Below are 12,022 nucleotides of genomic sequence, written 5' to 3'. Positions count from 1 at the left end.
AGGATGGATGGACTTCACTCACCAGTTCTATTTAGTTAAAGTTGACTAACCTCGTTAAGCAGGTTTACTACAGCAGGTGAACTTCTGACCGACTGCTCCGTGTTCAGATGTAGGAGGACTAATGCACTTTCATAGATCTGGTTGGCTGTTTTCATCACACCATTTGGCAAAATTGACAGGCTGAAAAAGTATCAGATTTCACTCAGGGATACCATGGTTTGTCGTTTTTCGTTTGTTCACTTGAGGAGGATTTCTAAAAACCTAGCTTCGTGATCCTGTGGCTTGTCAGTCTCCCTCTTTCTGTCGCCGTGTCATCTCTCCTCACATATTCACGCCCATTCTCCACCCACGAATAAGGCTCAGAGCCTGAGGTCAAGTTACACTGTAATAATATTTATTAGGTAAAAATCAAATAGCATCTTATGTACATTCATACAAAAGAAAATCGATATTTGCTGTAATATTACACGAACATTACAACAGCACAACAGGATTAATATTGAAACGCACCTGTAAATGGAAATCAGCCTATTGCACATCTGTGATGTAAACAAACTGCCAAACAACTAGTAATTGTACAAGGGTTTTCCAAAAGGCTAAAAAGGAAAAACAAAACAAAAAAAAAAGTTATAAAACTTTGTGGGAACTAACAGTGACTCCTGGTAAAGCCCTGTGAGGATGTTCCTGAAGTTCCCGCTTTCTTTGAAAGGACTCGCACTTTAAACTGGCTCATGGCTGAATCTACACCAAAAAGGATCGAGTGTGCCTGCTCGCGACACTCGTTTACATGGAGAGGTCACGGGGTGAGATGGCGAAAAAAAGAAAATTTGAGATATACAAAGCAGATCTGAGCTGGAAGTTACTGGTCATTCTACATAAAAAGAAGGCAGCACACTTTATATTCCACAATCCATCACCTTCAGGATTATTCACTTGCTTGGTTAAATTCAAGCTCTTAGCTTATGCTGAGTTCCCGCTGGCACCTCTGTTATTTCATAAATAAAACATGCTCTCAATAAACATGCCCTGTGGACACAAATGTCCAAACAGTCGCACAGAAGGTGTAATGATCTACATGTCGTTAATGTGAACTTCATAATTTAAGACACGATAAATAGACACTGAAAATGCATTCGATGCATAGGTTTGTGCAGAACACATCCACAAAAAACAGCAGTCGTCACCAACTGAACATTTCATTCTTGTGTGGCGTCACTGTAGGCAGCGCAGGTTTTTAAATCCAGTCGCATCACAACTCCTCGTTGGTCCCGTGGAAACACTCCAGAGCAACGGCAGCGTTAAACGGAAACAATACGTCCTCACAGCTGATTTCACAGCTTAAATTTGCAGGGGAAGAATACTCATATATACCGACCGTACAATACACTAAAGTCTAAAAGACAGGGTGGGAAGAAAAAAAAGCTAACATACTGCGATAAAGTTAGCCTACTATGCTACTGTCACATATTCAGTACATGTACGGGGGAATGTTTTCAGTAAGAGTGCTTTGTGCTAGTTCAACATATCACCCTGTTTCATAAAGACCAAGGAAATAGGACAATACTAATTAAAGAATTCTTGGCCTTCTTATCAGGTCAAAGGGAATAACAAGCTGACTTCCAGGGAAGTTACTGCAACTAAATACGATCTAGTTATACACCTTGAAACATGTAGCGTAAGAGTAAAAAAAATTTTTTTTTTTTATTTAAACAAGCCATAACAACAAAAGGTTAACCAGAACACAAATGCTATAATGAATAATTATGGTTGGAATCTGCATAATAGGGTTTAAAAGCCTTTCGTGGTCACTGGTCTTTAGAAAGGAACCTGGAATTCACATTTCCTCAAAGCATAGTGCTGTAATTGTTCCTTCTTGCCCTCTTAAGTCCAAACTTTAATACCTTTAAAATGGAGACCCCCCTGCAGCTGTAGAGTTTAAAAACCACTGAAACACTTCACATTGCCGTGACACTGTTTCCTACATACCATAAGATGCTCCCTACGCATCTGGCACCTTCCTTTTAGCGGTTAGCCACGACTCTACGCTTTCGGACAGGCTCTTGCCTTCCTCCAGCTCTCATCATCTCTTGTTTCCGAGTATCAAACCACCTCGTCGGACTCCAGGTTGTATTCTTCATACAGCGCATCGAGGATGGCCAGCTGCTTCTCCATGGCAGGCAGGTACACCCCCAGGTCCTTGTGCATGCCGTCGATAAAGTCGCTCCTCAGCTCGTCACCTTCCGTTGACACCAAGGCAGCGGTAAAGCTTTGATAAGACGGGGCAGCTCGCAGTGCCAGCTGTGGAAAATAAAACACCCAACGGTCACGCTTAAACGGCCAGATGCCAGTCAGAGGAGAGAAGTAAGAGGAAGAAATACCTACAGCAAATACACCTCGTACAACCCATCCGTGGTACTGCCTGAGAGTCTTTCCATAGGCATTATCTAGGTGAGACAATACAAAGAGTGTGACAAAGCCTGACACAGAGCCCGCATCTGTTTGGATGGGAACAACAGAATCAGACGCACTCAGTGCTCCCTGGATGTCTTGTTCCCCGGCGTTGACCCCTGACAGAAACTCCTTGAGGAACTTCAGGCCTCGTCTGAGCCACAGGAGAGCCTCGGTCGCCGAGTTGCGCACCTGGGCGACATCTGTCTGCACTTCATGCAGAACTATGGACTGTAGCGTGGGGAAGCTGTCGGGGTCTGACATCTGCTTTTGGTGAATTTTCTGCAAGCAGAAGAAAACCGGCCGATGCAGTCCGGGACAGAAGTTTGATCTATCCTGCCCGTAAGTCTTGTGGTTTTTTTTTTTTGAAAAACTAACAGTGAACGAATAATACTTTTAATGACATCATTTATCCTTACTGGTAGAGCAGATATTCAAAAGAAAAAAAAAGTGCCTGATTTCAAAGACAAACCAGAATGGTGATCACAACAAATGTCATTCTGCTTCACTGTCGATCAGATTTGTTTAAAATGAGAACGTCAGAATGGATGATCATTACATTCGTTAGTTGCTGAGAACTCACCTTAATATTTCCAACAAAATCCATTTTAACTGGTGCAAAAACTGTGGACCCCAGTTTGTCTGAGAAGAGAGAATCTAGCATCACTTTGCTGCCGCCTTTCAAAGAAAGATTTCACTTTTGCATCATTTTTGAGAACGTATATATACGATATCTTGATTTGACAATGCGATTAAACAAAATAGCTTTCTTATTTTCAACAATAAAGGCATCGTGTCAAAGTAATTTTTTCCTCCTATTGCACACTACATCATCTACTTTTTTTAATGTCTGCATTAAAAATCGGAGACGCATAACGATGCCGAATCACTCCGTGTCAACATCAAAGTTGTCATCAATTAGGGCTGCAAACTTTTACACTGAAATAATGCGAGACGGCTTTCTTCTGTCAAAGGTCACGTCCCGGGGTCTATTTTGTTTGTGCCACAGTTTTATCTCGACCGTTATGTCCTTACTGTATGAGTGTCTGGTTATAAGTCAAAGGAGTATTATCTAGTAGAGCGATGTTCAACATCCAAGTCTTTTTAGAATGAATCAAGCACAGCATGCTGATCAAATCTACGAGAAACATACGGTAACTGAAAACAAGCAGCATATCTGAAATTGTAAAACAGACATTCGGCAAACTGGGAACGCATGACGACGATCTCGTCTACTCAATAGTTAAGCATCGGTGCGAAAGTCTTGGGCATGAGCCTGTTGCTCATAAAGTTTCACTGCGTGTTTGAAACTGTTCCAACTGCCGTTTCATTATTTGTTGATACATAGAGCAGAGAAAGAAAATAATTCCCCTGCATTGCTCAAAGTCAAGCAGCCGCGAGCAGCAGCTTTTAAGGTGGAACGTTTTCTTGCATGTTGCCAAACGCACAAGCTTGCTTTTACTGGCTCTCTCGTTTGGCAAATGCTTTAATCGCGACTGGGTGTGCTATTCTAAAAGGGACGTGTATAAGAATTTCAACCACGAGTGTTTGTTCATTTGAGACACACCGATATCACCGTGCATGTCCGTGTCCATCTGTGTGTGCCAATTAAACCCATTTGCATGAGAGGAGATTACCAACAACACAGATTCTCTCCCCGAACACTGGCTTCAAGTCTGATGATGCTCTAAAAAGGGATTCTTCACACCGTCATGTTGACTATGAGCGACTACTTTTATCTTTGTGCAGTACGCGACTCAGCGTACTGCACAAAGATAAAAAAAAAACCTAAAAAAAACCCAACACACAACCACAACTATGTGCACGAGCCGACCGGTATGATAAACTTTGACATATGATAGGTTGTTAAGCTACAAAGAACAAATAAAGCCAATGTCAGACATACAAGTGCAGTAGGAAATAATACAGGGCATGACAGAAAAGGGTGATGTGGAAACCGAGACGGAAAGCTGCCACCTCATTAATCACAAACAATATGAATGAAAGGGCATGCACAAATGACAGGTCATAAAAAAATAAATAAAGGAGGAAAGAAGCTTCCTCAAAGTCAAAGTTACAAAGACCGAAATAACCAAAGAGGCAAATGGACATCAAGACAGGTAGGAAAAGGGAGGCATATTAAGATGAGGAGAGACGGAAATGAACCGGCCTACCTAATACAGGTACTATTGCATAGCATGAATCCAAAAACTCTTGTGTAGGGATACCATTGTCGCCATCCAGTCTTATATCACTAAATCTAAAAAAAGTAGAACAGATTCAGACAGGAGAATAAGTTAGAGGTAAGTAACCCGCTTCAATTTTTATTTGACCAAATCAAACAGAAAAAGAAAAAAGGGGTACAAATGTCAAAGCAAAGTCAGGAATATGAATCACACAAAACATCATGCAGTTCAAGGCCTGACGATACCTGAGACTTTTCAGCTACTTTGGCTACACCTTAACAGAGTTCCTTTTTTTTTTTCTTCTCTCCTTTCTTTTCTCTTCTTTCCATCACGGTTTCATCATTCTTTTTTTCTTTTTTTTTTTTTACAAGAGCCACTCAAAGCTGAATACTGTTGGGAAAATATGGTTGTTGTTTTTTTTTCTTCGTTATAACGTTTACCTCAGAGTTGATAGTGACAGAAATCACAATGCACACACTAATAATACTCTTCAGTGTCATAAAGACAACAGAATACGTTGGAATTACAGAGAGAACTGTTAACAAAAAAGCTTTACAAACCCAAACATCAGATGAGCGCCTCTCTGTGTCATGTGATCAAGAGAGAAAACACTAATAAAACACTTTATCATTGCATCTTGAAATATACTCAAATATGCCGTGTGCAACAGTGCAGAACAGATATGCCAGCAAACTTAGCCACTGTGCGGTTTAAAGATGGAGCACGAGTGCAGTGGCTCAATGACAAAACTACTACGTACAGCTTAAACTGGTTTATTCCAATACTGCTAAACTGAAGTGTCACAGACAGTTCCCGTTGTACCCTAAGAGATGTGACCTTCCTGAGTGGCATTTTCATACCTGTGACTCATTGTGCTGAAGAAAGTTTCCACCTGCTCTTTGTCCTCTGACTCGGTTAATTCTCCGGGAGTCTCAACCTCTTCTGGAGCCTCCTCTTGGTCTAAATCAGCATCCTGTTGGTGCTGGACAGCATTCTCCTCGCTGTCGTTGTTGTCGTGCTCTTGACTCTGGTCCTCTTTGTGCTTCAGCTCTTGGTCTGTATCCCTTTGATCAGCAGCTGCATTCCCTTCATCTCCCTCTGCTGGCTGGTGGCCGTGCTCGATCTCGGAGGCGTTCGGGTCGGTGTGTGGAGCAGGATTGACTCGCTCCTCGTCAACTGAGCTGATGGACGAGTCAACGCCTGTGTGATGTTTAAGGAAAACAAACAAACAAACAAAAAAAAACAGTAGACATGAGCGATGGATGTAACCAGACAAAAAGAACTGAAAAGAAACAGTTTTTAACAGGCTGTTAAGCTGTTTCAGAGTGTGTTCAGAAGTGTTATGTTTTCCTTGAACTCGTCTTTGTTCAGATTTTGAGGTTTTGGGCCACATGGAAAAGACTCAAAATTCAATGAGAATCCACCACAAATGATGTTCTAATGTAACATGATGCCCATCAGGTATCTGTATATCTTTAACAATACTTAACCATAATCTTTATATTTACAGAATGTGCATCATGGATCATTTAAACAATACATCCTAACAGACTCTTAACAGAACCTGTCCACTTCTGTTCAAATGATCCACACACAACAACAACAACCAGGCTCCTTGTGGGCTCTGTGGTTTTACCTCTGCGGGATCCAAATCCAGTAAACCCTGCAGGGCATCAAGTGACTGGCTGGGCAACCTGATTTACCTGACAGAGAAGGATGCAGTTCTGGTCTGTCTGGTTCATCTGATCCCTCTGCTCCCGAGTCAGGGCTCTGGTTGTCTTGTGCAATTGCTTCCCCAGAGGTTTCGGCCAAATCTCTCATCCTAGGAGTAAATCATTAGGACAAAGAGTCAAGAGTAAAATTCTTCTGGACACATCTCATTTCTGACTGTGGCTGCTCGCTTTTGTGCGATAGTGATAGTGATAGTGCTCGTGCGATGGGAGTTCTAGTGTGGACATAACAACAAACGACACAACTAATGTGTTGAAATCAGAAATGATAGCCACTAAAAAAAAAACCTGCTTGAGGATAAAAGACAATGCAATCGAATAGCATCTATATCATCTCAACGCTGAACTTTAGGGGATCTCCACTGGCCTGGAAGCTGCAGCTGAAGATCCTCTAAATAACACGAGTCCACAACCTTTTGGAAACAATACCTCGTCAACTAGAAAAAAAACCCAATAAACAAAAAAATTGTCCTTTACAAATAGCAAAAAGAATCAACAGAAAACATGAAATGGGATACCTCGAACATCTATTTGACAGACAACATAACTACATGATAATGAAAAGAAAAACAACAACCTACTTTTCTCCAGGGCTCTGGTGTAAATGGTTGATGGGTTTAATCTGCTGGGAAAACAACATTGCGTTGATACACTTTAATCATCGAAAAAACAACGGCAGACCGATTCCGCCAGCCCCCCCCCCCGTTACGCTGGTCAGCCAAAGAGGCGGCGTAAGAAATACCTTCTGGGGTTTGATGGCTGCTACTGGAGGAGTTCCTGGTGGACTGTGTGTTGCCATGTCAGTACTGAAAGTACGATTCGCTATCTGCATGCATTCCTCCAGAGTCTTAAGGAAAGTAGAGCATGTTGTCTTCACCATGTTTCCAGTGTCTATGCCAGTCTGAAATGACAAACCCATCAGCACAGCTGAGATGCATCCCAACACAGCTAAATGTCACACATGTATGTATTTTTTTCCTTATTTTTTTTAAAAACAGGATGCTAACAAAATGCGATCAAGTCACGTGACCAAGAGTTAAAAATTATAATTATATCTGCACACAGGTATTAAAAGTTTAGCTAATTGCAAGTGGGCTACTTTATATTGCCGTTTCACACTGCCTGCAGCTTCTCTTATTTCACAGGCTCATCCCGACCTCAACTTTACCTCTGCTGATGTTTCTCCTAGCTCATCGTTCTCCTTGATCTTGTTTACTTGCTGGAGAAGAAGGTCACAGTACAATCTGAGCTCCGACATCTTGGTTTTCAGCGCCTCTGTGTTTTCCTGGAGCTCTGTTACAATGTGCACAAAAAGCGAATGAGATCAAGTTTGAAAAAGTTTCCCCCGGTGGTTCTGAAAGGCTCAGGCAACGTATATAAGGGGTCAACAATTCAAGCAATTTTGTGAGCTCACTATCTGTGACACATTTGGGTCTCACACTTTAATAACTGACACACACTTTTATTTCAGACAACACGGTATCTTTTCTCTTCAGAACAAAGGAAAACTTTTCACATGTGTGAGCCGCACAAAACCGTTTATTCTTAAATTTGTGGTAAAAACCCATCGAAGATATGCAAATGTTTGCTATAACATCCACATACCCTTTTCTCTCTTGGTTCGGTTGTCTGTAAGGCAAGCTTTGGCTGTTCCCAGTGCCACCAGCCATTTCTGCCTCTCTGCTGCATTAATGGCTCTGAGGTAAAAGTACTGCTCTCCTGGTATGGTCAGGTCAACTCGTGTAGAGTCAGATGAGTGAACTACAACACAGACCCAAGCAAGAAGGCAGAATTATCAGTAATACATCCCAAAACACTAAAGTTAAGCAGCGAACAAGGCAAAGGGAGGTGTGCCGACCTTGGATTTCACACACTGAAATTTTAATGCTGCCCTTGCAGCCTTTCCAGGCATCTTCTTGAGAGTCATAGTAAGATAAAGTTCCTCCATCAAGCACAAACCAGCGAGGCTGCCAACCTGAGAAAAATAAGAGATCAATGATTTAGCATTGTTGTTCTGAAAAAAATTAACATGACGAAATGTCATCCAGCTATATAAACTTTGAGAGAGTTAACCCATATTTACGGTATGTTAGCACCCAACTAATCAGTTAAGTCAGATTACAAGGACAGATGGTGGAAACGAGCTAAAAGGGCTAGTACTTACGTTAAAGCCTTATTCGTATTCGTTAAACGGCTCACTTAGTAAGGTATAAACAATTGTGATATTCTAAAGTGGTACATAAAGTCGGGCAGTTGAAAGCTGACAGTTGCTAACGTTAGCTCCCCCATGTTAATATGACCACCAACTCTATTCAAGTGGGCTGTGACGTTTTCAGGCTAGCTAGCCGCCTTAAAACGAGCCCTACGAAAGAAAACAAGAACCTCTTCAGGCATGAACTTACCACTTATGTAATTGGTCCACTTATACAACATGCCTTCCATTGTTTAATTATGCGTTTCTCCCTTTCATTACTCGTTTGTTATAAGATGTGTTGTACAGCTGATCGCTACGACTCCATCGGGCCCGGAATGTGAATTGCGGAGTAAGCGACAAGTCCTTCATTTGCACTACGTAGATAAAAGTGCGTAAACTTTTTCCGTGAATAGGGCTCCAACCAATCATTAGAGAAGCAACCGAGGTTCATCCTGCTTACGTCAGAAGGGTTTAGGTATTTAGGGTGTGGATTGTAGTGGTTGACAGGCAAAGGAACCAATAGAAATGGAGATAATAAATAAAGGTTGGGACTTTTTGATAAATGTGTCCAATTGTAGCGGGAGGAGGGCAGAAACCCGAACAGTGGACGCATATTCGATGCAGAAGTTTGGCTGCCACGTATGGGATTCACGTTAAGTGTTTAGTATAGACTCTGTAACTCATGGAAGTATTAAAATAATCTATTTTTATATCAAACGAGAGAGTTAGCTATGCATATGAAAATGATAGTTTTTGGTCTGTGTTTGATGATATCCTCAATGTTTGTTTTTGTCAATGGGAGAAAACTCCCCGAACCCGAGGTGAAAATTGAGGTGATACACAAACCTTTTATGTGCCACCGTAAGTCAAAATATGGAGATATGCTTCTTGTACATTACGAGGGATTCCTGGAAAGTAATGGCACTATGTTTCAATCCAGGTAAAAGTTTGCATTAGCATCGCATGCATTGCTTTACAGCGGATTAAACTTCTTTAAAAGGAATCTGATTAGGGTAATAACTAACAAACCGTTATTCACAGGATTTTATAATAGTACGTAATATGCCAGTAACTGTGTAACGATCCATTCAAACATCAGTATTAATCTGTAATGCTTTCACATGTTCCAGTCACTGTTGTCTCATACTGTATTCATGATATTATTTTTCTGTGTTCTTGACTTAAAACTGATGGATGTTTTTTGGTCTTGGCAGTCGCAAAGATGGTGATAAAAATCCTGTGTGGTTCACTCTTGGGATCCGAGAGGTGCTCAAAGGTTGGGATAAAGGTCTGCAGGACATGTGTGCAGGAGAGCGCAGGAAGCTGACTGTCCCTCCATCACTGGCTTATGGCAAAGAAGGAAGAGGTAGCACCGACTATATGTAAAACATGTCGGAGAAGGTGTCCACCATCTTAACACGTCTTTATCATGGACATGTTTTGTTTTGTTTTGTTTACAGGAAAGATCCCGCCTAGCAGCACCCTCATTTTTGACATTGAGCTCATGGAGATCCAAAATGGTCCCAGGTCACACGACACTTTCCGGGTCATGGATCTCAATGATGACTGGAAGCTGTCCCGACAAGAGGTGTGAAAGTTTTCTTTTTCGATTGCCCTTTCTGTTTTAAGAGGATGCAACACGAATTGAAACAGTGTCATATTTATTTCTGTTCTCTTCTCAGGTGAAAGCGTACTTGAAGAAGGAGTTTGAGAAACATGGCTACTCTCCTAATGACACACATCATGAAGTGATGGTGGATGACATCTTCAAAAATGAGGATGAAGATAAGGATGGTTTCATATCTACCCGAGAATTCACTTACCAGCACGACGAGCTCTAAATGGCTGACTTGTATCAATTTTTTTAAGTGATTTCTTTTTTAAAACATTTTCTTTTGGAAATAAGTGACAAGACGGAAGAAATTGCTGTTTTACAGAAACCTCTTTCAGCATCTTGTTTTTTAAACAGTACACGTAAACAGTGCTGTCTTACCTTTGGCTGAACGTGAATACCTTTGGATGATTTTGTACTTTTTAAAAAATCTTTCTATTTAAAATTGCATCCATAACGTATTTATATTTCCATCCCACATGCACTGATATTGTCTCTACAGATTAGGTCCCAGTTCTGGATTCTTTGTTTAAGTTAATGACACAGATATTTTGGAAATAAACAACATTGTGTGTTAATCTTTAATCATTCTACATTTAATATCCCTACTACTGATCTTTGTGTTTGCAGTCAGCCTCATTCAAACTGGTTCTTTGCGTCTCCATCAGTCACTAGATGGCACTCTTGTCCTTAACATTTGTTCTACCCTTTCATCTCTTAAATCCTTTTAAACTGCAGACATGCTCAACCAGTGCCACCCCTCAGTATTTGACTGACCTATTTTTCAAAATGGGAATATGGTCACACACAGAATTACTTGTTATCAGAAGTAGTTGCAGTAGTGTGTGTTAACCCGGCATAGTAAGGGGTTGGTCAAGTGTAATTACTGGTATGCATGTTAATATTCGGCACGTTATTTCACATTTAGATTTATTTATCTGTCACTGTAATATCCCTGTAGTGGTATCCAGAATGTGGATTTAACAGTGTGAAAACCATGAGAATCCATTTTATTCAGGATTCAAATATAAAATGCGACCTTGAACTTCATAAATAGGAAACACACCTTATGAGATTTTCACATAAGTTGAAAAAAAATCAACAGTAAGGTTGGAGTGGATCTTCATCTGACAAAATGCAGCAACTTGTTTTGTATGTCAGAAGGCATGATAATCCACAGTGTACATTCAGCAATGGGATACGAGTGGGTTCATTTAGTACTAAACTGGCTCACAGAATTGTTCCTGATCTTAGGATAAGCAAACACTTATTCAAAAGGAAAATTGCAAGGCTGCAAAAACATTGCCAGTCACAGGCTTTTAAACGTGTAGTGTAATTGTGGTTTATGGCTCAACTACTAATGCTAGGATGGAATCAGCCACGAAGCAGCAACAATAAGCACCGTGTTTTAAAACTTCAAAGAAGTCTGTGAAAAATGGAAATGCTATCAGCACTATTCGTAATCTCCTCTTTTGTTTTGTCTATATCATTTTGAGCATTGTAAGCTTTTAGGTGAGCGTTAAAAAAGTCCAGTGCTAAACTGACTCTGGAAGTTATCAGATGATGCAGTTGAGACAGAAAAGTGTATAACCTCCTTCAAAGCTTTTAGGTTTAAGTAACAAAGCTAATATCATAGTTGCTACTACACAACTACACAGAGGTGCATGAAAATGACACCATAAGTTAGTAAAACTGTATGGATATATATAACTTACTGCTTGTTGGAGGCTTACTTTAGTCTCAATCTTATTCTCATCTCATGAATAAATAAAGCCATTTGAGCAGATGATAGTTTCATTATTCTGCAACTCTCTCTATCTAAAATAACATTCTGATGACAGCTGGAATGCAT

At 40.7% G+C, this 12,022-nt stretch overlaps 2 protein-coding genes across 5 annotated transcripts; one reads left to right on the top strand and one right to left on the bottom strand.

The window, feature by feature from the left end:
- Positions 1 to 374: 374 nt before the first annotated feature.
- Positions 375 to 8,931, bottom strand: plekha8 (pleckstrin homology domain containing, family A (phosphoinositide binding specific) member 8). 4 transcript variants are annotated; one of them, XM_072394429.1, is made up of 13 exons: positions 8,767 to 8,931; positions 8,223 to 8,339; positions 7,970 to 8,125; positions 7,533 to 7,657; positions 7,107 to 7,265; positions 6,946 to 6,989; positions 6,338 to 6,456; positions 5,495 to 5,834; positions 4,623 to 4,708; positions 3,032 to 3,090; positions 2,529 to 2,730; positions 2,383 to 2,444; positions 375 to 2,298 (listed from the first exon to the last, which is right to left on the bottom strand). In XM_072394429.1, the coding sequence occupies exons 1-13, from the start codon at positions 8,804 to 8,806 to the stop codon at positions 2,101 to 2,103; spliced, it is 1,707 nt and encodes a 568-aa protein (XP_072250530.1). In that variant the 5' UTR covers positions 8,807 to 8,931; the 3' UTR covers positions 375 to 2,100. The 4 variants fall into 4 exon arrangements, with proteins under 4 accessions (XP_072250530.1, XP_072250529.1, XP_072250532.1 ...); XM_072394428.1 differs by having other exon boundaries at positions 2,383 to 2,448; positions 2,533 to 2,730; XM_072394431.1 differs by having other exon boundaries at positions 6,946 to 6,986.
- Positions 8,932 to 9,177: 246 nt separating this feature from the next.
- Positions 9,178 to 10,755, top strand: fkbp14 (FKBP prolyl isomerase 14). The gene is made up of 4 exons (XM_072393298.1): positions 9,178 to 9,498; positions 9,773 to 9,924; positions 10,019 to 10,146; positions 10,241 to 10,755. The coding sequence occupies exons 1-4, from the start codon at positions 9,290 to 9,292 to the stop codon at positions 10,397 to 10,399; spliced, it is 648 nt and encodes a 215-aa protein (XP_072249399.1). The 5' UTR covers positions 9,178 to 9,289; the 3' UTR covers positions 10,400 to 10,755.
- The last annotated feature ends 1,267 nt before the right edge of the window (positions 10,756 to 12,022 follow it).

The sequence above is a fragment of the Leuresthes tenuis genome, unplaced genomic scaffold, assembly GCF_036924035.1.
Source record: "Leuresthes tenuis unplaced genomic scaffold, fLeuTen1.0.hap1 SCAF_10, whole genome shotgun sequence".
Classification (NCBI taxonomy): Eukaryota; Metazoa; Chordata; class Actinopteri; order Atheriniformes; family Atherinopsidae; genus Leuresthes; species Leuresthes tenuis.
This window is presented reverse-complemented; position numbering and strand designations above follow the sequence as displayed.

What these genes read in the sequence shown, in the direction of transcription:
- fkbp14 (XM_072393298.1), top strand. Translation starts at nt 9,290, where the DNA reads ATGCATATGAAAATGATAGTTTTTGGTCTGTGTTTGATGATATCCTCA. An exon ending in TTATGGCAAAGAAGGAAGAG is followed by an intron (nt 9,925 to 10,018) that starts GTAGCACCGACT and finishes TTTTGTTTACAG; the next exon opens with GAAAGATCCCGCCTAGCAGC. An exon ending in GGAAGCTGTCCCGACAAGAG is followed by an intron (nt 10,147 to 10,240) that starts GTGTGAAAGTTT and finishes TTCTCTTCTCAG; the next exon opens with GTGAAAGCGTACTTGAAGAA.
- plekha8 (XM_072394429.1), bottom strand. Translation starts at nt 8,806, where the DNA reads ATGGAAGGCATGTTGTATAAGTGGACCAATTACATAAGTG. An exon ending in TTCAGTGTGTGAAATCCAAG is followed by an intron (nt 8,126 to 8,222) that starts GTCGGCACACCT and finishes TCTGTGTTGTAG; the next exon opens with TTCACTCATCTGACTCTACA. An exon ending in CAGCCATCAAACCCCAGAAG is followed by an intron (nt 6,990 to 7,106) that starts GTATTTCTTACG and finishes TTGTTTTCCCAG; the next exon opens with CAGATTAAACCCATCAACCA.